The 26,410-nt window shown below is 43.9% G+C and overlaps 1 protein-coding gene across 1 annotated transcript in view; it reads right to left on the bottom strand.

The window, feature by feature from the left end:
* Positions 1-5,728: 5,728 nt before the first annotated feature.
* Positions 5,729-26,410, bottom strand: part of kcnh3 (potassium voltage-gated channel, subfamily H (eag-related), member 3) — a 404,423-nt gene continuing 383,741 nt past the window's right edge. The window contains 4 exon segments of the mRNA XM_034186593.1: positions 5,729-7,607; positions 10,602-10,654; positions 13,985-14,085; positions 19,216-19,472. Of these exon segments, the coding sequence (XP_034042484.1) occupies positions 6,708-7,607; positions 10,602-10,654; positions 13,985-14,085; positions 19,216-19,472 (1,311 nt within the window). The 3' untranslated portion in view covers positions 5,729-6,707.

The raw sequence follows: 26,410 nt of genomic DNA, 5'->3' as shown, positions 1-26,410 counted from the left end.
TCTCTTTGAGCCACTGCAGTCTGCTTTTAGAAAATATCATTCCACAGAGACGGCGCTCACTAAAGTAGTGAATGATCTTCTGCTTGTGATGGATTTGGACACCACTACGGTTCTGGTGCTATTAGATCTCAGTGCTGCATTTGATACAGTGGATCATCATATTCTACTTGATAGGCTGGAGAACCATTTTGGGATTACTGGAAGTGCCCTTGCATGGCTGACGTCATATGTGACCAGTCATTCTCACTGTGTTTTGTACAGTAACACTACCTCTAACCTTAGTGACATGAAATTTGGGATTCCACAGGGGCCCCTGCTTTGCTCCCTTTATATAGCACCACATATTGCGCTGTTTAGGGATTACCTTTCACTGCTATGCTGATGATACTAAGTTATACATGCTGATAACTGCTGGTAATCTCATCCACATAAAATCCTTAGAAGATTGCCTTGCATCAGTGAGAAGTTGGATGTCTAACAACTTCCTACTTTTAAACTCTGATAAGACTGAAATGGCTGGCTTCAGCGTGCACTGGGGCAGTTTGCAGCCCAGTGTGAAGCATCTGGGATGAAAATCAGCACCTCCAAATCCGAGGCCATGATTCTCGACCAGAAAAAGGTGCTTTGCCCTCTTCAGGTCGGTGAAGTGTCCTTGCCTCAAGTGGACGAGTTTAAGTATCTCGGGGTCTTGTTCACGAGTGAGGGACGGATGGAGCGTGAGATCAACAGACGGATCGGTGCAGCGTCTGCAGTGATGTGGTCGCCGTATTGGACCGTCGTGGTGAAGAGAGAGGTGAGCAGGGGGGCCAAGCTTCGATTTACCGATCGATCTACGTTCCGACCCTCACCTATGGTCATGAGATTTGGCTCATGATCGAAAGAACGAGATCGCGAGTACAAGCGGCCGAGATGAGTTTCCTCTGCAGGGTGGCTGGGCGCTCCCTTAGAGATAGGGTGAGGAGCTTGGTCACTCAGGAGGAGCTCGGAGTTGAGCTGCTCCTCCACATCGAAAGGAGCCAGCTGAGGTGGCTCGGGCATCTTTTTCGGATGCCCCCTGGCATGTGCCATCGGGCAGGAGGCCCCGAGGAAGACCCAGGACACACTGGTGAGACTACGTCTCGCAGCTGGCTTGGGATCACCTCAGGGTTCCCCTGGAGGAGCTGGGGGAGGTGTGTGTGGATCGGGAGGTCTGAGCGGCTTTGCTTGAGCTGCTGCCCTGTGACCCGACTCCGGATAAAGCGGAAGAAAATGGATGAATGGATGGTTCTTGGTCCAGTGAGACATCAGCATCAATTTCACCAGCTAACGACAAAGTGATGAACTTTGGGGTAATTTTGGATCCTATGTTGTCCTTTGACCTCCATATTAGAAATATTACTAGGACTGCTTTCTTCCACCTGCGAAATATAGCGAAGATTCCTCCCATCCTGTCTATGGCTGATGCTGAGACCCTGATCCATGCATTTGTCTCTTCTAGATTGGACTACTGCAATGTTCTATTTTCTGGTTTACCACAGTCCAGCATTAGGGCTCTCCAACTGGTTCAAAATGCTGCAGCCAGACTCTTGACAGGAAGCAGAAAGTATAACCACATTACACCAATTTTGGCATCTCTTCACTGGCTTCCTGTCCCAGTGAGATCAGATTTTAAGGTTCTCCTACTAACTTATAAAATTATTCACAGACTGGCACCTCCCTACCTAGCTGACCTAATTAAACCTTACGTACCGGCCCAGGCTCTGCATTCTCAGGGTGCAGGACTACTTTTTGTCCCTAAGGTGAATAAGAAGTCTGCGGGTCACAGAGCTTTCTCTTATCGTGCCCCTGTTCTGTGGAATGATCTCCCTGCATCAATAAAACAGTCAGATTCTGTGGAGACTTTCAAGTACAGACTTAAGACAGACTTCTTTTCCCTTTTGTATGGCTAGCATTCTGGTATAGTATGTTACTGCACTTTTTACTCTTTTAAATTCATTTTATTAGGAAACGGAGCGTGCTGCGGCCTCAACTTTACCTAAAGTCTGGGTCTTTATGTTTGAGACCTATAACATCTTTGTTCCTTCTATACTGCAGGGTGACACTAGCGGAGTGCTGAACCTCTGTGCCCGTGTGATGTAACACATTGCTGTTATAGCAGCCAACATGGCGCCTGCTGGTGGCGTTAGACCAGCCATATAAAAACGCTCTTAATGTTAACATAAGTGATCGCACGTGCCTACAACTTTTCATATTATATCATGTGGCTCTCAATATCATAATCTACCAACTCAGTCGTAAACTGTCAGTGGGTAATTGAGTGTCTTGCAAGCAAAGTCAATGTCCACTGGATTCTATGATGTGAAATGGTAAATGGACTGGATTTATATAGCGCTTTTCCATCAAAGCTCAAAGCACTTTACAATAATGCCTCACATTCACCCCGACGTCACGGTGCTGTCATGCATGGTGCCCACTACACACCAGGGACAACTAGGGGATTAAGGACCTTGCCCAAGGGCCCTTAGTGATTTTCTGGTCAGGCTGGGATTTGAACCGAGGATCCTCTGGTCTCAAGCCCAACGCTTTAACCACTAGACCATCACCTCACGTAATGACAATTTTGTCCTCAGTGTACAACAGTGGTTCTAAAAGTGCTCCTCAAGGACTGTCCAGCCTACACACCCTCCATCTCTCCCCGCCCTGACATGCTTGAATGAGCTCATCGCCTTGTTACAGAGCACGGAGAGATGGAAAATGTGCAGGCCAGGCAGCCCCCGAGGACCGGACTGAGAACCACTGGTCTACAAAAACTCTCTTTTTAGTACCAGTTTACTTCATGCAGAAAACTGTCATTTTTGCATTAAGACCGTATGTGTTGTCAAACTGAGTGAAATCAGGACAGTGGAGTTTGGTGAAATAGATTTGGTCTAAAATTACCTGCTTGAGTGTTGAGTTCAAGTGCCATTATTTTAATGCGTATCATATTTACAGCAACCTGTGTTTATAATCGCTAATATTACACTTATTGTAAGTATGTTTGCACATCAAAACCTCAAATAACAGGACAGTATTTTAAAGCTTAATTTCTTGTTCTTTGTGGACAGTCTGTGTTTCTCCTCAGTGTTCTGTGAGTCTTCCTGGACTCCTCTGACATGTGACATATGTTAGCCTGTAACATGATAACTAACATGTTGCATGACAGATGGTGTAAAGTGTTTCTTTTTAAAAGCCTGTTAACTGTTAACTCAGCCAACTTTTGACCCCTCTAGTAACTGAAACTGACCTTTGGCATCTTTTTTCTGTTTTAATACAACAAATCCAGAACATCCAGTTGCAGACAGTCCAAACTAAACAGAGTGAGACCAAGAGCCAGATGTTAGAAAACAACACTTGTTTATTGTCATGTGACCCCGGTAGCAGGAACCGTTAGTAAAAGAGGCCCCAGCCCGGAACAGGGAGGCTGGTGGTCAGAAAGGGGCACATTCCTCATGCAAAAAGCTGTGACATGCATCTGATTTAAAAGCCGTTAGTTTCCCCGTTAACTCGCCGCCATCCACACCTTCAGCTGAAAACACTGTAGAAAGCAGAAATGTTACACGTAGCATGTGGCGGGTACTTGGACAACCCCGTCAGATCCTGGGGTTGGATCCTGGGGTCAGACCTCCGGCGCGGCGGGCATCCGCAGGTTTGCTGACGATGTGTTCCGGTGTGAGTGCTACATAAAAACAGGAAAGACGACTCTGTCTGATTGGACCCAGCTGGCACTTTAGTCACATGACACACCTTTTTTCTGTGAGACCGCCCTGCTACACAATCTAACCAATGGCGCTCTTCATCATGAAGAACGTTTTGTGTGCAGGACTGGATCCAGGGCTAATGGACTCGGTTTCTAAGCAGAAGGCACACGTGGCTAAATGGCTAAAGCTCGGGAGTCGCGGGAGTCAGATCTACAATCTGATAGGCTGCCTGTAAAGAGTCAGGGTGACCAATCGTGACTTTGTATTTCCTAAATTCTGGTCTTTGTCACAGTCAGTGCACCGGACCTTCAGCTCAGTCTGCACACTGGAACAGTTCTAGTCCTTCACATGTTGGAGCCACTTTTAGATAGAAATGTGGACCGGGTGCCAAATTAAAGTGAAACAGGTTGCTATGGCAACAGATTGAGTGCTCTTTGGCATTGGTTCTACTTGCTCTGTTGGCGTGGACGAATGAATAATGATGGCGCCTACTATAACGGTGCTGGATCGCGCTCAGTGTGGTGTTGCTTTGTTGACCGGGGTCTACATGCAGACTGGTAGACTACAGGACACACCCACTTATTACATGACACACCCCCTGATGTAATTTTCTGCCAGAAGCACAGCAACAGAACTCCAAAAAGCTCGTTGACAGAAACCCAACCCTGAACCTGGGTGTGTGTTTCTACAGTAGGCATGTCTCGTCGTCATGACGGCATGTCTGCAGTTGGTCCTGCCTTCTTCACTTGGATTGATTTCTAGTAAAATGACAGCATGAGACATGCCAACAGGAGATGATGTAGCTTTGTAACGTGTTGTTGCACCACAGACATCAGTGCATACGCAGACTGTGAGCGCACCGTGCTGCGTTCAATGCCGCTTGTAATTGACAGTGATCTGGTGATAAGTGCGTGACGCACAGTTGTTGCTGTGAAAAATATGACCTGATTACCTTGGATTTGCAAACCAGATGTCAATCGAGCCAAAAATCAGCAGTCAGAGATCAAACTTTCCTCAAAGACTAAAAGTGATGGTGTGCAATGGGGATGGACGAAGGGTAGACCCTTCGTCCATCCAGCAGTGGTTTAAGCCTGTTAGTCCTAGTTGAAGTTGGCAGTGTGGCAGTCAAGCTGCAGATGTGTACAGTTCCCAGTTGAAGACCACCCATTCTGCAGGAAAGGCATCCAGCATCAAACTTGTGCTTTGGCACAAGAGAGAAAACAAAAGAACTCATTGAGTCCTGGTCTAAGGCCATGATTGCAACGATTGTTGTGCTTCAAGACAGGAGGTGATACGTACATCCATGAAAAGAGGATTTGTTTTTATCTTTTTAGATCACCAGGGTTCCCCTGATCCCTACAATCCATGATATCTTTGGGCACTTTAATTAAACAAAAATTGAATCACATCAGCCCAGGTACTGTATTCCAGGATATTTTCGGTATGATTGTTGAACATTGCCACACGATGTAGCAGCATTCATCCCGCTGCATCTGAAAAGGAGCATTTGACAGCTGAATGATTCCTGATTCCAACTTCAACTCGTGGTACAAGATCCCAGTGGGTGAAAATCAGGAAATTGCATACTGGAGTTTTTGGTTCTGGCACTTCACCCTGTAGTACTGAATGTTTCTTACAGTGTTCTCGAGGCACCACAAACAAGAATCCACTCATATTTAGTTTGATCCAAATTTTAACCTGAGAATATAGAAATACAGTGTTTTGTTTAATTTCGACAGACGTGTTTCTCTTTTGAGTTGCATTTTCTCAAGTCGCATGTATGCTTTGACATTGGTAAAATTTTTGCTTCTTTTCCTTTTCCCGTCATTTCTGCTCATTGTGGGTGAAGACAGATTTCACATCCATGAAATACGTGCTGACGAATGCGAAAATGAAACCACAACTACGATAAAACAAGTTTGCAGGCTATTGAGCAAAAGACAACAACATTCAGGCTATTTGTACGACTTTCGTCTCGTACTTTCCTTAGTCAAAGACTCAAAGGGCCTGCAAAGGGCTCACAGCACGGTTGTTTTTAGTTCTGATGCTCAGTTGTAAGCACTGGCCTAGTGAGTCTAGGGACTATGGCTCAGCCCAAGACTTTTTAGTACCACCATAAAAAAACAAACTGGACCCTGGTGATCTCATTCTTTTGGTTGCTTTCCAACATTCAGGATAATCAGCTGAAGACTGAATTATAGTATGAGAGCTTCAACGCCTGCAAACCTCAACCCGGCCGTCAGCCATCAGTTCTGTTTTGCCCTCACTTCTGAACAAGACATAGAGACCCTGAAACACCTTCAGCGGGAGCTCTGACAGGCCCCAGCGTGAAGGGGCCAACCCACAGAATGCCAGCAAAATACTATGACAACGGGATGTTACTGGCGTAGCATGCTGTAGCTGTATGTTAGTGTGAGCACTCGTTGTTTCTCTGTACGTTAGCTTAAGGTTTACCTTTAATTTGTCACCCGTCTGTGCTTATGTGGTGAGTGTGCATCCGACAGACTGGCTCTAAAAGTGAGGAGACGTAAACTGGCCCTCCAGGTGCAGCGATGCTCCTGAGACTGAATAAAGAGTTTACATTCTCAGTCCTGGTGTGCTGGTTTGGAGGATCTGGTTTGGGTAAAGGCGTGTGCTGTTGAGATCTATAAAACCTGCCCTTTCAGGTGGGTGTGTTGTGGTCCTCTGAGGACCTCCCACTGGTCGTGGACTGATGCCAGAGGAGTGCTGAGTGTGCTGCTGTACTATGGACACATTCATACTGGAGAGTGACAGATGGCGCTGTTTCTCAGCCCTCCAGGTCTAAATCTGATGACTTGCTGATGGTAAACCACTTCCTGTCTGACATGGACCAGTTGCAACTGCTTTTCCATTCTTTCATCCATCCATCAGTGTCTGTACTTTGCATCATTCATTCATTCATTGCTTTGGTCCATCTTCAGCAATGAAACTGATTGGTTCCATGGAGGACTTCGTTGACTGTGCTTCTCTTCACCACTCATGCATTTCCAGCTCCTGTGGCTGAGTGATAGGTTTGGCTTTTTCCAGATGGAAAGGAGAGTTGGACCACTGCAGAGTCTGGGTTCGACCCTGTGTCCTCCTGACACTGGCAGAGTCCAGAGTTGAGGGCAGAGAGAGGACGGATGGGTGACTAGAGATGAGGGGTTGAAGCCGAGAGCTGGAAGAAGAGGTGCCTGAAGACCTCAGCTGGTTGTTTCCAGGTGAGGACGTGAGTGACGGGGGAGCAGAGCAGTGTGAGGACGGAGAACAAGGGGCGTCTTTAGAGGCAACTCGTGGGAACAGGCCCCTGCTGGCACAGCTGCCGGGCTGGGATGGGTGGGGACCTTGGCAAGAGGAGCATGATGGCGAGGAGGACAGAGACATGGGGAAGGAGAGGTAAGGTGAGGTGTTGTGAGAGGGGTTAGGGTGGTCCTGGTGAGAGGGCAACAATATTCCATTACTGGCAGAAGCATGGGTGTTTAGAAGGATCGGGGCTTCTTCAGGAAGTCCACCTGTAGGTGAGGGAACGTTGCAGTGGTTGCTTCCCTCAAGGGATTTGGACAGAGGGTGTGGCGATCCTGGAGGTGAGGACGTTGGCCTTTTTGGCGAATGAAGAATTGGGAGAAGACATCCAGGCAAGTCCACACCCCCTATGTCTCCACTGTCCAATAGGGAGTGAGTGTCAGGTCTGTGAATGGGGCACAGTGGGGCAGGAGACGGTGCCAGCAGATGCGTGCTTTTTGTCGTCTGGCTGCTGGAAGCTGCAGCTGAAGGTGGCATCTCAGTCGCAGCTGTTGGCTGCATGGCTGTTTGTAGGAGGGGCTTAAGCAGGCGGGTCATTTCCAGCAGTTCTTGACTGAGCTGGGCGACTTGTTTAGAGAGACTGTTCATCTGTGACAGGACACAAAGACAGAAGAGACAAAGGTCTGTCTGTGACACATGTGAGGACAACACACAGTGAGCTTGATTCTTCTTCTGACACAATAATAAGAATCAACTTTATCACAATGTTCTCATTTTTTCAGACCTGAACACCTGAACAGTGAAGAGTTGAAACATGTTAAAGTACACCTGAAACTGTTTCAAATCTATGTGATGAGCTGATTCACAACACTTTGGAGAATCAGTCGATTATACAGCAGCCAGTGGTGGGCACAGCTAACCAAAAAGTTAGCTTCAGCTAATCAGCTAACTGAAAAGTTATCTTTTATAAAGCTAAACTGATAAACCACCCAAAAATTTATCGGAAGCTACAGCTAACCAATAACTTTCAGTATTGTCTCCGGTACACTTGCAACAACTTCTGCACCCTGCCCACTGCTGGAAGCTCCTGTTTACTACATATTTTGCAACAGTGAAGCAGTTGAGAGCAGCTAAGCTTAACTCTGCACACACAAAACAAGCCATTATTCCTCAACAGGATACAGCCATGCCACCGCAGAGGTCTTGGAAAATAAAGCAGTTTTGACTTATGGTTTTGATTAAAAAAATAACTCCATTAATGTCAATTCTGTCATTTGTACAAAGTTAAAATATAACGCATTTCTTTTAATTTTACATAATGAACTAATTCTGAAGTTTTGTAACAAACACCGACAGATGCCAAAGAGATCATGGGTAAATGAGCCTCTGCTAACACTGATTGGTTGACATTCTATGTAAAAACCAACACGTTAATGTGATGTGATGAGTGTGTTGGTATTTATATATAAATGGGCTTTTGTAAAATATGCAATTTTATTCATATGTAAAAAAAAAAAAAAGCCATTTGCAAAAGCCAAAAGTTGTGATTTTTCAACCGTCTGATATAACCGGGGGCAAAATGCATAGAACACTGCCATTGTGCCCAGACACTCAGACCCTAACCCATAATCATTTGCGTACCAATTTTTGTTTTTTTATGTGCGCCAGAGAGTATCTGCTGTTTAAACAACAGAATCCACAATGACAATTGTAAATGAACATTATACAACCAAATTGTACATTTTTATTTCTTTAGCTGCTACAATAGGCTGCAACAACTCTGTCGCGCAAAGATTATGGGATATCTCAATACTTAGGGCGAATACTGCCATGAACACTACTGGCCAGTAGATGGCAGTAGAGACCGTGAAAACTTGCCAACAAATATTCCACATTATCCGTGTGCTACATTTAATCTGCATGGAGAAGCAACCTGAGCTTCTTCTGGCATTTTTACATAAAACAAACACAATAACAACATCTATAAACCCAGAGAATATATTCTCACGAGAGTTTTAGGCACAATATAAAAAGAGTTTAATAATGCTTTTGTCCGTGTGGAGCCTGATCAAAGCGTCTCAAATGCATTTCTCCTGTTGTGAATGTACTGAGATTACCGATAATGCACCTGGACACAGCGTGTCCACACTAAAACCTTCAAAATTTGTGCAATACTTTAAAACTAAAACATATAGCTGATATTTTCACTTTATAAAACTTCAGAAGTGACGTTAATTTAAATAACTTGTCCAAATGAGTTTGGTTAAAATTTTAACCATAAGTTAAAACCGTATGCCTCTAGATGACTTGGGTGATATTGCCAGTGAGTTAGTATGGTGTCAAGAGAAATTATCTTGTGACCAGTTCTTTTCTGATAACAGAGAATAGAGCGCTTTCTCCTGAAATCAGCTCTATTCTGTGTAAACAGAATAGAGCTGTTTATCTGCTACAAAACATTTAACAGGTAAGCGCTAAAATCTTTGATATCAGACTTAATAAGTGGTTTTAACTGATTAAGATTTATTCACTTCATACAAAAACATGTTTGCAATTTCAAAATTATCAGACCAAAATGTATCAGAAGATAATTGGTCTGATGATGGTTTTCAAAGTTATCTGAAAAGCTAATCTGATAATGAAAACATTAGCATTGATAATTAGTGGATTAGCGGAACTGTGCCCACCACTGACAGCATCAATGTGTGTGTCAAATATGTTTTACATTAGTTATTGTTATAATTAAACAAAATCTGTGTAACCTTACCTGACAGGTTGGGCCTCCAGGTCAGTATCTGGGAACCTTAATTTTCATCTGTCCCCCTACGTTCTCTCTAAGTATAGTTTTCGTGTCTTTTCTGCTCCCCTTTTGTTACTGATCTCTGTGGCAGAGGTACCTCGTCTTGCAGTTGGGAGGGAATTTCTGTTTTAGCTTCTGTTAATTTAATTTTTAAGTCTGCTGGCTTGTTTGGGCTTGTTATAAAGTGCCTACGATATGCTGAAACACATGTTTGTGTCATTTAATTTGTGTAGTGGCATGTTGCATGGAGGTCACTGGCTGGAGGATTTTTATTTTTATTTTACTGTTTTGTCAGCAAGTCGCCCGCGGGAAACTGAGTGAACTGCTTCATGGTCACAGATGTCTCTGTTTCCCACTGCTGTCTGCTTCCTGCTCTAAGAAGAAACACTTGTCTAATTTTAGGTGTCATATAAAACAAATAATGAATGTTTATAATTCATACAAAGGAAAGAATATTTTCATTTGTTGAATGATGGAATTTATCAAATCAACTCATGCAAATAGCTTATCACTCCACTTGTAAACATTTATAGATGAGATGATGGACAGAAGGACATGAAGACAGCAGGCAGAGCTTTGATGATGGTTGTTATATTTAGTGTAGCACCACCTGCTGGTGACATCAAGGGCTCAGATACTGTGCACAGCTTTGGCTGTTCGACAAAATTGCAAAAGTTCTTTTTTAATATTATGTAGATGACAACATTGTGGCGCTGTCCATATCCTGAAACTGGATGAGTTTCTGTGGCTCATAGAAGAATTTCCACTGAAACAGTGAAACGTGAACGACGAGAGAAAAAAAAAAAAACACGACAGGATGACAACATGAAGAAATGACAACTCACCTCCTCTGTCAGTCTGGACACACTTTGCTTGATGTCAGACTCCTCCCTGATCCCTACACACACACACACACACACACACACACACACACACACACACACACACACACACACACACACACACACACACACACACACACACACACACACACACACACACACACACACACACAACCATTTACAGTTCATCCAGAAAGTATTCACGGTGCTTCACTTTTTCCACACTTTATGTTACAGCCTTATTCCAAAATGGATGAAATTCATTTTCACCTCAAGATTCTACTCACAATGCCCCATAATGACAACATGAATAAATATTTTTTTAATGTTTGCAAAATAATTAACAATAAAAAAACTAATAAATCCCATGTCCATAAGTATTCACAGTCTTTGCTCAGTACTTTGTACCTTTGGCAGCAATTCCAGCCTCAAGTCTTCTTGAACATGATGCCACAAGCTTGGTACACCTATCTTTGGGCAGTTTGGTTCATTCCTCTTTGCAGCACCTCTCAAGCTCCATCAGGTTGGATGGGGAGCGTCGGTGCACAGACATTTTCAGATCTCTCCAGAGATGTTCAGTCAGATTCAGGTCTGGGCTCTGGCTGGACCACTCAAGGACATTCACAGAGTTGTCCTGAAGACACTCCTTTGATATCTTGGCTGTGTGCTTTGGGTCATTGTCCTGCTGAAAGATGAACCGTCGCCCCAGTCTGAGGTTAAGAGCGCTCTGGAACAGGGTTTTTTATGTACATGTGACTTCTTCGTGTTTTTTATTTTTAATAAATTTGCAAAAATCCAGAAAAACACTTTTTTTCACATTGTCATTATGGGGTATTGTGTGTAGACGTTTGAGGGGGAAAAATGAATTTCATCTATTTCACAATAAGACTGTAACATAAAAATGTGGAAAAAGTGAAGCGCTGTGAATACTTTCTGGGTGCACTGTAATTAGTATAATAATCCACTGGATTACAAAAAGAAAAAAAATTCATTGTAATCTGAACAGTTTTGGATTACTTCAAAATCAGTTACTGAAAATGACACACATCATAAAAATCAATTGACACAACAAATGTTAATTTTTCTGTTTATCTCATAATCTCAAGGTCACAGTGGTGCGTGAGATTGGCTGGAGAATCGGAGCAGCAGGGGCAGTGTTTCATTCGCTCTACTGTACTGTTGTGATGAAAAGGGAGCTGAGCCAAAAGGTGAAGCTCTGCATCTACTGGTCAGTCTTCCTTCCTACTCTCACCTATGGTCATGAGGGTTGGGTCATGACCCAAAGAACTAGATTGTGGGTACAAAGCGGCTGAAATGGTCTTCCTCAGGAGGGTGGCTGGTGTCTCCCTTAGAGATAGGGTGACAAGTTCGGTCATCTGTGTGGAGCTTGGAGTAGAGTTGCTGCTCCTTCACGTTGAAAGGAGCCTGCTGAGGTGGTTCAGGCATCTGGTAAGGATGCCCCCTGGGTGCCTTCCTAGGGAAGTGTTCCAGGCATGTCCATCTGGGAGGAGCCCCCGGGGAAGACACAGGACTAGGTGGAGAGTTTATATCTCCACACTGTCCTGGGAACACCTCGGGATCCCCCAGTCAGAGGTGGTCAATGTGGCCTGGGAAAGGGAAGTCTGGAGTCCCTGCTGGAGCTGTTACCCCGCAACTCGAACCCGGATAAGCGGTTAAAGATGAGTGTTTATCTCTTAAGAAATATAAAATAACACAAAGTACAGTGGCTTGCAAAAGTATTCAGCCCCTTGATATTTCACACATTTTAATTTATTTATGCAATTTCAAATATAAAAAGTAAATCAGGCTTCTCAATATAAACTTTTTAACATTATCTTCCTTAAACTCAAACTAAAATCTCTACAACTTGATATAAATTAATAAAAAATATAACAGCCAAGATGATGGGTTGCATAAGTAATAGAATGCTTTGCTATAATACCTGTAAGTAACCAGTTTTATTGCCAGTTTTCTTCATTCGAGTCAGGGGATGGATACATGAACATTTCTAAGTCCCTGAACATGTCTTGAACTATATTTACTTCAGTTATGAAGAAATACAAACAATTTGGCACTCTATGGTAAATATGTGTGGAGTAGACAGTTCTCAAAAACTTATATTTTAACTGTGCATGAAGGAGAAGAGTGAGGAAAGCCACCAAGACACCCAGACAACCCAGAAGAAGTTAAAGGCTTCTGTGGCTGTGATTGGAGAAATTGTGCACAGTGTGTGTTTTAGATTTTGTGTCCCCAGTTATACAGCCTGATTTACTTTTTGTGTTTGAAATGGCATAAATAAATTAAAATGCATGAAATACCAAGGGGTTGAATACTTTTGCAAGCCACTGTATCTCAAAAAATATCTCTTTCAATTATCAGGTGATTGTCTTTTTTTTCTCAAAAAGCATTTACATTCTCGCGGTTAAACTGAAAATGTTGTTCCTGTTTTGTTTTATTTGAAGTTGCACAAACGAACTGTTGCTGCTCGTCTTCCAACTTCTGTTTTTTGGGGATTTTCTTTGTCTACTTTCGAGCATTATAATTAGATTACAAACAAACAAAAAAGAAGACAAAAACAAAACAAACAGGCCAGACTGTTGGCTGAAGACTGACCTCTAGTGGTTTTACATTTCAGAGCTGCTTGTTGTTTGCTTCTAGTTAATGAGTTAACAGAACCTCATCATTGAAAAAGGCTTTGTCATTTTAAAATGACCATATTTTAAATCATCAACTTGTAATCACTTAATCATTGACAATATAACTGTAATCTGTCTGCACACTGTTCTAATGTAATCTGGTCTGATTATAGTTACTTATGCTTTGTAATCTGATTAAATAAACTCGATTACATGTAATCCGTGATGACCCAGCCCTGCTCACACTGACAGAGTGAGTGTAGACGGTGTCCTGTGGGGACACACACACACACACACACACACACACACACACACACACACACACACACACACACACACACACACACACACACACACACCAAATTATTATTGAAGTGTGACACAGACACAATTTCTGGCTCTGTGACCTTCAAAAAGTGGTGAAGGTCATTCATTTGGTGAACCAGTATTATTTCTTTTTGATGTTTTCACTACTTTTGGCTCTGTGACCTTCAATATGTGGTCAAGGTCACTTATCAAATGTGACCAAGACCTTCAAGGGATGCATTCCTGCTGCAAATTTGGTAAACCTGTCTGAAATCTATCAAAGGTTACAGGTGGTAAAGAATTTCAGACAGACGCACAGACAAACAGATGGACAGCATTTCTATGTTCCTGTGTCAGGGCGTCGGGCTGGTGACTCACTTTTTTTGTTCAGAAAGACTTTGGTCGAGCTCTGCGTTCATGTATTTGTGTGCACGCTCCTCTTACCTGCGTACGGTGAGGGTGGAGCAGTGGGTGACAGGCCAGGGCTGAACTCAAACCTCTGCGATGAGGTGGAATTACTCTCTGTTTCAATGCCGTCCACAAATCTGTTCACACAGGTAGAAGGTGGTGGAAAGGAACTTGGCACATACACACAGTGTACTTTAAGTACACATTTGAAGTACTTGTATTGAGTGTTTCTGTTTCCGGCTCTTCTGTGCTTCTGCACCATCTCATTTTTATGGCACAAATTTATCTAACAGCTTTACTTGAAAAGTGACTTTTCAGATTCAGACTAAAGTCATTTTCAGTAATCACAAGCTGCTCAGAGGTTTGTGCAGTAACATAAAATACACAGAAATAAAACGAACTTCACATTTAACAGCTGCAACATTAAGTTAGATTAGATATGAAACTACAGCCGTTTGCTTTGCCATCATCCAGACCATCATTCCACATCAGTGCATCAGCAAAACACACTCAGGCCACTTTGACCAACTGTGCCATGCTTGTGCTGTGCTGCTGTCCATGGTGCTGAAAGAGCAGAGTGAAAACGCCCGCTGTGCATCTGTGCTGCTTTATCCGGTTGTTTAGTGTGACATAACGCATCATGTGATTTTCAACTTCCAGCTCCAAACAAAAAGGGCACGCTGTCATTAACATTGAGAACTGCACTGAGACGATCTGATCAGGCTGCACACGGACAACAGCATTAACATCGCAACATAAAACTCTTTGTATTTTGTGCCTAAAACTCTCCTGGATATATTAACTGGGTTTTTAGACGTTGTTACTGCGTTTGTTTTATGTAACAATGTCAGACGCTCAGATTGTTTCTCCGTTATTTTCAATAGGAGTTGCTGTGAGCTGCGATCGCTTCCTGTTCATGTCGTTTGGGGAGAAAGTGAAGTTTGCACTTTAACGTCCTGTTTATTGTAATAAATACTTTTTTATTAACAAACAGACATGTATATTTTACCTGTGCATAAAAAAATATGTAAAGTAAAAGAAAAAAAAAGTTTTAATAAGTGTTCTGACCACAGAACCACATGAATGCAGTTAGCAGAGATGGAGGCGGAGAAGGGAGGGATGGAGGTTTGCGCACAATGTAAACACAAACTAAGGGCCCTGTCCCACTGGCATTTAGGAGGATTTGCGTATGGATTGCGTACAAAACATCTGGAATATCCGTGTAACATGCCTGTATGAGTCGGCTGTCATCCGAACACACCCCTGATCATCCGCAGAGGCACGCATGTCCACAGCCAGGATTTTTGAGCTGTTCAAAAATCTGGATGCGGATGACATCCGCCTCACATACTCCATACATACTCAATTCATACACAATACATACTCACTCTATGCGCTGTATATCTGCCGTTAACCGCTGATATCCGCAACTGACGGGGATTTGCGGCTTGGCAGCGGACCGGGACAGTGTGTAAAACAGATATATATCGTGCCCATCATGTCCACATCACAAACTAAAATATGTTGTAGTGACGGCATACAAACTGGCCATGAATAAAGCGTATTTATTACATCTGCTTTGCAGCTGATTTGCAGACAATCTGTGAATGCATAACAAACACGTCACGTAAACCCAAAGTGTGGCAGAAAGCGACATACCTGCCAGTCAGTGCGGGTCCGACTGTGTAGATCCACAAACATGTAGCTGCTGCAATCCAGGAAAAATTAAAAAATAACACCGTCCCACACCCCGAGCAGCTTCCCCCCTCCCGCTCCCCAAACTCATGAACAGTTAACCCTCACATGACAAAATGAACATTAACTCTGTGATCAACTTGTCCAAATCCAGCACTTGCTCCAGAGCCTGTACGAGGTCTATTAGAAAAGTATCCGACCTTATTATTTTTTTCAAAAACCATATGGATTTGAATCACGTGTGAGTTTTTTCACGCCTGTCGGTTGCGTCATTCGCCTGTGAGCAGGCTTTGACTGAGGAGTGGTCCACCCCTCTCGTTTTTTTTCATTGTTTAGGAATGGCCGCCACGACGCGCGGAATTCCTTCTTCCGTCTTTTCACAATTCCTGTGCTAGTCAGACAACGTCCCGGATAAAACACAGCGTCCAGTTTGGAAATGAATGGCACATTCCACTGTTACAGAAGTTTTTGTCATGGAAAGAGGAGCGGAGGCTTCGCGCGTCGCGGCGGTGCCGCATGGAACGCCGTGATGAAGCCTCACGGGACATGTTCTGGCATGTCCAGGCACATCCACAATTTCTCGGATAATCACTTGATGGAAAAACCACCGACAGCTGTCTGAACGCCATCTCAAAGCCGTCCTGTGAGACCAAAACGGAGGTGGTTTTGTCTCACTCCAGTAGCGAATCCATCGTGACGCGTGAAGCCTCTGCTCGGCTTTCCATGACAAAATCGCTTGTTAAAAGTGAAATCTGCCGGAAAATGGTTGATGTCCAGCTCTTGTGATAACCAGAGAAATTGCACACAATGGTCACGGATCCAGATCCGTTTAGAAATGAAATGGTCGCTCAGCCTGTCGATGGCGGCTTCGGAGCGCGGCGCACCACCAGTCGCTCTGGGCCATCCTTAAAGCGACAGTAACACTCCATAATCTCTTTGAAGCCCATAAAATTTTCACCAAAAACCATCTGAATTTCTCGAATGGTGTCCACTTTGATGTCCCTCACAGTTTCTGAAAAAATTTTGATCAAGCAAAGCGGCAGTCTCTGAGCCATTCCTCAACAATGAAAAAAACGACGACAGGGGTGGACCACTCCTCACTCAAAGCCTGCTCACAGGCGAATGATGCAATCGACAGGCGTGAAAAAACTCACGCATGCGCACGAAGGTTCAAGCTTGGCTGACGCAATCACACGTGATTCAAATCCATATTGTTTTTGAAAAAATAAAAAGGTCAGATAGTTTTCTAATAGCCCTCGTATTGTTGGTGTGAATAGTGATGCCGATGGCCTGAGTGCACTTCTTTTATGACCGCAATGCAGAGGCCGTGCACGCGCAATACATGCGCGATGCATTCATAATTTCAATGTGTCGGATCAGTTTCCTCACTACATGCGTTATATAACTGTAATTGTTCATCATATATTCACTATATATTATTAATATATCCGTAATTCATACTGGGACATTTGTCATTTTTGGCCATTTTTGTTGCTGACGACAACAAACGCCCACAATTTGTGTACTCAATTCATGCGCAATTGATCCTCTCCCCAGTGGGACAGGGCCCTAAACTTAAACTGTAGATCCTTAAAAGGATCAAACAGACGTAACTTTAATTGTAAATTTGGAGGTCTTTGGACCCGGAAACAGATTTATCACGTGATGCGTTACGTCAGCGCTTAACAACTGGACAGCGCTGCGCTCTGGCAGTTATCACCACTGTGGAAACCAGTGGAAGCCATTTCCCAACTCCCCCCTCCCCCCACAAAAGCAACAACAACAACAAAAAACCCCAAACTCAGATTAATGTGGGTGCTTGTGTGTGTGTGTGTGTGGGGGGGGGTATAATCCCTTTTACAATGCAACACTACACTACTACATCTCCCTAATACACCCGGTCTTGCCCAGGTTGTCTTGCCACTTGTTGCCACACATACGGAGCATCCAGAAAGTATTCACAGTACTTCACTTTTTATGTTACAACCTAATTCCAAAAAGGATAAAATTCATATTTTCCCTCAAAATTCTACTCACAACACCCATAATGACAATGCAAAAAAGTTTTTTTTTTTTTTAGATCTTTGCAAATTCATTAAATATAAAAAACTCATAAATCACATTTACATAAGTATTCGCAGTCTTTGCCATGAAACACAAAATTGAGTTCAGGTGCCTCCTGTTTCCACTGATCATCCTTGAGATGTTTCTTCAGCTTACTTGGAGTCCACCTGGGGTAAATTCAGTTGATTGGACATGATTTGGAAAGACATACACCTGTCTACATATAAGGTCCCACAGTTGACAGTCAGAACACAAACCAAGCATGAAGTCAAAGGAATTGTCTGTAGACCTCTGAGACAGGATTGTCTGGATGCACAAATCTGGGGAAGGATACAGAAACATTTCTGCTGCTTTGAACGTCCCAATGAGCACAGTGGCCTCCATCATCTGTAAATGGAAGAAGTTCAGATCCACCAGACTGTTCCTAGAGCTGGACGCCCGTCTAAACTGAGCGATTGTGGGGAGAAGGACCTTAGTCATGGAGGTGACCAAGAACCCGATGGTCACTCTGTCAGAGCTCCAGACCTGGAGTAATTCATTTACTCCATTTTGGAATAAGGCTGTAACATAACAAAATGTGTAAAAAGTGAAGTGCTATGAATACTTTCTGAATGCACTAGTACAGTGGTGTCCATACTGTTCCAGAAAGGTTCGTGAGGGTGCAGGTTTTCTTTGCAGCCACTGACTCCAGCAGGTGTTTTCACTGATTAACATCACTTTGAGCAGATGTGATGAGTTCATCAGTGAAATCACCCATTGGAGTCAGTGGCTTCAAAGAAAACCTGCACCTTTCTGGAATAGTTTGGACACCACTGCACCAGTACACAATGAGATGTACTTCTGTCTTGGAGGCTGCAGGTGTGGGGTAATTGTGTATTACTTTTGATGCACGGCACAAGTACAATGACTGTCCATCTTACGGTCGTCTCACGGCCCTACAGTCGTCGTGCTCCTGACTTGGTTCAGGTGTACGACGGCTGTATGGGCCCCGTACGTGCTGCATGCATTCTTGGGCTTTTGCAAGACCCATAGAAATTGCATATGCAGCAGTGAAGGTCTCCACAGGCAGTCTGCGACCCACAGCGCTGAACACGGGCACGTCTCACACACGGTTTTGCCTTGTTTTTTTCACCTGTAACCTGCGTGTAGCAGCATGTTCCACAGGCTGTGAGGGCGGCTTTAAAGAGAAAATGTCAAAGCATCAGTCACTGCAAACCAAGAAAATATACTTTCTGTTCTGAAATGAGCCAGTACTTTTACTTTTAGTACTTGTAGTATATTTTGATCCTAATACTTTTACATTTTAAATGCAGGACTTCTACGTGGGACAGATATTTTTACTGAAGTAAAATATCAGAGTACTTTTCTCACTGCTGGAAACAGAGTCCTCAAACACTGTAGGTCCTGATGTGTATGGAGGACACATGGAGACATTTAGGACCCCTCACCCTGCTGGCTGCTGGTTGCCATGGCAGCCAGACACCCGGGTTTGTGCGCCTGTGCGTTACCTGGGACTGAGCTCAGGCGCTGCACTGCTGAAGCTGACCACCGGGATCTGCAGCGTGGTGGGACGGGGCTGTTCAGAGGGTGCACGGAATGGCCGAGGGGGCAGGAGGGGGGAACGCAGCGGGGAGTTCAGCCCCCTGCTGAGATGCAGCGGGGACCGAGGAGCAAGTGACAGCGGGTTCTGCTCCTCATCCCCCTCCTCGTCCTCCCGGATGGATGCCAGCTTCTTCACCAGGCTGCCATTACTCTCCCAGTCCACCTGAGGACAAGAGACAAGGATCATGTTATGATGACATCACTGATGGTGTCCTTTGGAGACGACATGCGAGGTGTAGTGATCGGCTCGTACCAGTGGGGGGGCTGCTGACAAACACAACAGTCTGCAGCACAAACTGTAAAATGATTTTTTTGTTTTGTCAGATGAGGTCTTAAATGAAGGAGACAAGTGAAGGAGGCCAACAAGACTCCAAACTCTGGAGTTAAAGGTTGAGTGGTTGTGATTGGAAAGAGGTTTTTTTGGGCACAGCTCCAGGACTGGACCCAGAGTGAAAATCTGACAGGTGCATTTTTGCCCAATGATAAAATAAAAATCATATGTGTCTTGTTATTCAGTAATCTTCATTCTTTTATTTGTGTGCAACATACACTGTCACACTTCTTTTAATATATTTATTATACTTCATGGACCATAGTGAACACTTCTTATTTGTATAAATATATCCTTAAAAAACAACACTATAACAAAAAAGTGACTGTTAACAGGATCAAATTTATTGCCAAAATCTTTCAATTATACCTGAATCTATATATGATTTTTTTTTCAATTGATAAAATCAATAAAAATATGGCTGCATATATTCTTAATAATAATATATTGAGATACAGACAGTTCACAGAAGACATTTTTCATTGATACTAATCAAAATTAGAAACAGTCCAGCAGGTAACAATATTCATCAAGTCCATGACTAAATACGAGGTCTGTCAATAATGTATAGGTCCTTTTTATTTTTTTCAAAAACTATATGGATTTCATTCATATGTTTTTACGTCAGACATGCTTGAACCCTCGTGCGCATGCGTGAGTTTTTCCACGCCTGTCGGTGACGTCATTCGCCTGTGAGCACTCCTTGTGGGAGGAGTCGTCCAGCCCCTCGTCGGAATTCCTTTGTCTGAGAAGTTGCTGAGAGACTGGCGCTTTGTTTGATCAAAATTTTTTCTAAACCTGTGAGACACATCGAAGTGGACACGGTTCGAAAAATTAAGCTGGTTTTCAGTGAAAATTTTAACAGCTGATGAGAGATTTTGAGGTGATTCTGTCGCTTTAAGGACTTCCCACGGTGCGAGACGTCGCGCAGCGCTCCCAGGCGCCGTCGTCAGCCTGTTTCAAGCTGAAAACCTCCACATTTCAGGCTCTGTTGATCCAGGATGTCGTGAGAGAACAGAGAAGTTTCAGAAGAAGTCGGTTTCAGCATTTTATCCGGATATTCCACTGTTAAAGGAGATTTTTTTAATGAAAGACGTGCGGACGGGTCCGCGCGTCGGGACGCAGCTGGCTCGGTGCGGCGGCACACGAAAAACACCTCCGTGTTGATAACTATTTGTAAAATCCAGGCGGCTTTTGATGGCTTTCAGTGGAGTGAGTATATGAGAAATTGTTTAACAGCTGGACATGTTCCAAGTTGTCCTTAAGGCTTCCAACAGAGGTGTTTTTCCTGTGGCGGAGCGTCGCGGCAGCTGCGAGCTGATGCTGCAATGTCAATGGTTCAAGCATGTCTGACGTAAAAACATATGAATGAAATCCATATAGTTTTTGAAAAAAAATAAAGAAAGAAAAATAAAATACTTTATTGACAGCCCTCATATACTAAAACAAATACATCACATATCACAATTGTGATATGTGATGTATTTGTTTTAGTATATTTAGATTTTGTTGTGATTTGGCACTTTATAAGCCAATTAAATTGAAATTGAACATTTTATTGAGTCTTAAAGTAAATAAATATGAAATTCCTCACTGGATCCTTAAACTTTGGACATAATAAACTCTACATGGTGGATCCTTGATCTCTGGACATAAATAGGAATAAACAAAATCTGTAGTTTTTGTCAAAAGCATTTCCTTTCAGACATTATCGGCATGAATGTCTTTCCATATATCTGAGCTGAGCTCTTACAGCTGCTGTGCTTCACTTCAGGATGTAATTTGTAAAGAAATACAGCACGTTTCATTTTGGGAGGAAAAAAACGTTTTAGTCGATTGTAGTTTCTTGTCTGTATTACAGCGTTTGGAAAGAGGTGTCATTTTATTTAAAGCGGTGATTCATTTTGAAGTTATTAATTCTGACCGGACTCTGTCTCAGCAGAGAGCTGCGCAGTGTTTGGAGCTGTGTGAACGGAACGGAGGACGATTCTCGTTTCTTGACTGCAACAAGACAAGAGTCCCAGTTAGTGACTTTAGTCCACACAAAAGTGACACGGTATTTTAATGGCTTTGAGAGGGGTTAAGAAGTGGACTTACCGCTTCTGTTGAGCAGCGAATCAAAGAACCAACAAGCTAGTGGATCGAAGCGTTGCTTCAATGGTTCACGGCTTCAAAGTGGAGACGCGCTGCAGAAATGGTTGATTACAGAGCCGCTGCAGACCAAACCCTGAATATCCGACTTTATTTGTACGTCCGTATGACTCTGAAACTCGGAAAAATCCATATAATTTACAGACTATAGGTTGACATGAAAACCACCAAAAAGCTGTGTTCACCGCGGGGACACGTTCGGCACTATTCAGGATTACTCAAGATTTTTTTATTTATTTTTTTTACCGATGATGAACGATGCATAAATAAATTTGACCGATGCAACTGTATCGGTCCAAACCGGTCTGGATCCAGGCCTGCAGCTTGGTGGTAAAGTGGAACATTTATTAATAACTTATGGGGCTTTTAAAGGGGGTTGAACACACACCACTCAACACCCGTCTCTTGACCTTTGGTTCCAATTCCTGCACTGTCCACCTGATGTGGACAAAATGAGGCTGAAATTAGAACTGACAGATGTTGTTTGATTTATTTTCATAATTTACTATAATAAGCTGGGATCAGCATTTTCTGTGTGCAGCTGTGAAAACCAGACATGGTTCGCCTCGTTTGATGCGTCGTCTTTCTGCTGCAGTGAGAAATCAAATCATTTTATTCCTGCTCTGCTCCTCCTCTGGGACTCTGTTCATCAGATGTATTTTTAGCTCTACTTCTAATCTTAGGCACCAGCACTGGGGGAGACAAAGGAGTAAAGAGGGAGACAAGTGGGTACTTGTCATGTGCCAACTTGTTAGCGCTGAAGTGAGCGTGCACACTGCGTTTGTGTGCTACAGTCAGGGGTGTGAGTCCATGCATGTGCATGTTTGTGGTGAGCGTGCACACTGCGTTTGTGTTACATTTGGGTGTGAGTCCATGCATGTGCACATTTGTGGTGAGCGTGCACACTGCGTTTGTGTGCTACAGTCATGGGTGTGAGTCCATGCATGTGCACGTTTGTGGTGAGCGTGCACACTGCGTTTGTGTTACATTTGGGTGTAAGTCCATGCATGTGCACGTTTGTGGTGAGCGTGCACACTGCGTTTGTGTTACACTTGGGTGTGAGTCCATGCATGTGCACGTTTGTGGTGAGCGTGCACACTGCGTTTGTGTGCTACAGTCAGGGGTGTGAGTCTATGCATGTGCACGTTTGTGGTGAGCGTGCACACTGCGTTTGTGTTACATCTGGGTGTGAGTCCATGCATGTGCACGTTTATGGTGAGCGTGCACACTGCGTTTGTGTTACATTTGGGTGTGAGTCCATGCATGTGCACGTTTGTGGTGAGCGTGCACACTGCGTTTGTGTTACATCTGGGTGTGAGTCCATGCATGTGCACGTTTGTGGTGAGCGTGCACACTGCGTTTGTGTTACATTTGGGTGTGAGTCCATGCATGTGCACGTTTGTGGTGAGCGTGCACACTGCGTTTGTGTGCTACAGTCAGGGGTGTGAGTCTATGCATGTGCACGTTTATGGTGAGCGTGCACACTGTGTATGTGTGTTACATTTGGGTGTGAGTCCATGCATGTGCATGTTTATGGCCTGCGTGCACTCTGCACAGCTGGTGCAGAGCGCATGCAGCCTGTAGCGGTGTGCACGTTGTTGTGCACACGGTCGACTGGTTGTTTTGTTGCTGTCACAGACAATTAATCAGCAGCTGGAGACTCCAACCACACGTGGTGCGTATTTCTTACTTTACATATTGTGTCCATTTTCCAACACAATCCCCCTTTTTCACTTCAGCAGCAAACTCACTCCGTCATTTGTGCAGAAACAAACTGAACCTTGAACACTTTTATTCTGTTAAAAAAAAAAATCACTTCTTTGTTTCGAATATTATTGATTGTGTTGATGTACAGAACACAGCAAACTGTCGAGGTAATTTAATATGCCAAAACAAGAAAAAAAAAAAAAAAAGAATAAAACAAACTGAAAGCGATCATCCATTTTCTATACTCGCTTACTCCAGTTGAGGGTCACGGAGGGCTGGAGCCTATCCCAGCAGTCTTTGTGAGGCGGGTTCACCCTGGACAGGACACCAGTCTGTCACAGGGACACATACAGACAAACAAACACACTCACACCTACAGACAGTTCAGAATCATCAGTTCACTGCACCTGCATGTCTTTGCATGTTCTCCCCGTGTTTGTGTGGGTTCCATCCGGCTTTCTCCCACATCCAAACTCCACACAGAAGGGAGGTGGAGGTGGGATTACATCAAGGTTCAGCTCTGAGTCCTTTCTTGTTCACAGTGGTGATGGACAGGTTGACAGATGAAATCAGACAGGAGTCTCCATGGACTATAATGTTTGCAGATGACATTGTGATCTGTAGTGAGAGTAGAGAGCAGGTCGAGTCTAGTCTGGAGAGGTGGAGATATGCTTTGGAGAGAAGGGGAATGAAAGTCAGTAGAAGCAAGACTGAGTACATGTGTGTGAGTGAGAGGGAGCCCAGTGGAATAGTGCAGCTACAAGGAGTAGAAGTGGTGAAAGTAGATGAGTTGAAATAGTTTGGGTAAACTGTCCAAAGTAATGGTAAGTGTGGTTGACTACAGCACTTGCAAAGTGGACTATGCTCAAAGACTGGATCTGAAGACCCAATGGGGATTGGGTCTTGAGATCCCCCCCCCAACCAACTGGTGCTGTCCCGGACGTCTGTGTGGTCTTAATAATTCTCAAAAATTTGGATGTTCTTCTGTATTGTTAAAAATGTTTTTTATTCATATGACCTATGCAGAGGGTCACCCCTTTGAGTCTGGACTGCTTGAGGTTTCTTCCTCGAAATTATCAGAGGGAGTTTTTTCTTACCACTGTCACCTGTGTGCTTGCTCAAGGGGTTGGTAAGGTTAGACCTTACTTGTGTGAAACACACTGGTGCTATATAAATGAAATGGTAGAGAGGTGAAGAAGAGAGTGCAGGCAGGGTGGAGTGGGTGGAGAAAGGTGGCAGGAGTGATTTGTGACCGAAGAATATCAGCAAGAGTGAAGGGGAAAGTTTACAAGACAGTAGTGAGACCAGCTATGTTGGACAGCTTAGAGACGGTGGCACTAACAAAAAGACAGGAGAACTGAAGATGTTGAGATTCTCTTTGGGAGTGACAAGAATGGACAAGACTAGGAATGAACATATCAGAGGGACAGCTCAGGTGGGACGGTTTGGAGACAAAGTCAGAGAGGCGAGATTGAGATGGTTTGGACATGTGCAGAGGAGGGACCCAGGGTATATAGGGAGAAGGATGCTGAGGATGGAGCCACCAGGCAGGAGGAGAAGAGGGAGACCAAAGAGGAGGTTCATGGATGTGCTGAGGGAGGACATGCAGGTGGTTGGTGTGACAGAGGAAGATACAGAGGACAGGGTGAGATGGAAACAATTGATCTGCTGTGGCGACCCCTAACGGGAACAGCCGAAAGACAAAGAAGAAGATGATCAAGATGTTGATGGTTTTTGAAGAGGAATGGTTGAACAGTTTACATTGGGACGGGGGGCAGTGAAAAGATGATCAAAATACGGTGGTGCCTAAAACTTTTGCACAGCTCTGCATGTTTTTAAGATGTGGACTATTTTATGTTTTGTGTGTTTTTTGTCTGCAGCAGCACAGACTGCAGACAAAAAACACTGCAGTGGAGCAGGAGAACTCCTCCTCCTCGGCTGGCTGAGTTATTTATAGCGAGCGGGTTCTAATCTTAGCGCCAGCTGCTGGGGAACAGCCAGTCAGGGAGAACCTGCTCTATTCTTAGCAGCAGGGCGGCTTCAAACTGCAGCGTTGAGCTATTTCTGTCACTGCGGCATGTTGCTGCACCAGCAGCCGCACGTGGGTTTGTGTCCTTTATGACAAAGACCTACAGGTCAGAGGTCGTCAGGTTCTGAGCGGTCTCAGCTGGATCACTAATTCACAATAAGGCACGATAACCAGAAAAGTGCATCCAAATGGTGCATTTTCCAGCCAAAGTGTGAGCTGAACTGCCGGGTCGCTGTGCTGATACAGACACGATCCACCAACCTCTGAGGACAAAACGGCCGCGAGGACGCCCCTGAACATGATGTTAGCACACGGTGAAAAAAGACATGTTATCAATAAAGACATTTCTAAAAACATTTAAAAAATAATAAAAAATATTATCTTCATATTTATAGCCAAATGATCTCTGGATACAGTTTACCAAAAAATTGTTTTAATACAATAACTTTTGAACTAATAAAGCCATAAAAATGATTCCAAGTTCTTGTGGTATGTTTTCATGGTCAAGGATGTCAAATATACGAGGTCTGTTAGAAAAGTATCGGACTTTTTATTTTTTTCAAAAACCTGATGGATTTGAATCATGTGTGCTTGCATGAGCAAACCTTGAACCTTTGTGCGCATGCGTGATTTTTTTCACGCCTGTCGGTTGCGTCATTTGCTTGTAAGCAGCCTTTGTGTGAGGATGGGTGGAGTCTCTCGTCGTTTTTTTCTTTGCAAGGAAATGGCGGAACGACTGGAGCAGCGCGACTGCATCAAATTTTGCCAGAAACTGGGCAACAGCCAGGAGGAAACCATTCAGATTATTCAGACGGCTTTTGGTGACGATCCTCTGGGCATCACACAGATTAAGGAGCGGTACAACCGGTTTAAAGACGGCCGC

The sequence above is a fragment of the Thalassophryne amazonica genome, chromosome 14 (assembly GCF_902500255.1).
Source record: "Thalassophryne amazonica chromosome 14, fThaAma1.1, whole genome shotgun sequence".
Lineage (NCBI taxonomy): Eukaryota > Metazoa > Chordata > Actinopteri > Batrachoidiformes > Batrachoididae > Thalassophryne > Thalassophryne amazonica.
This window is presented reverse-complemented; position numbering and strand designations above follow the sequence as displayed.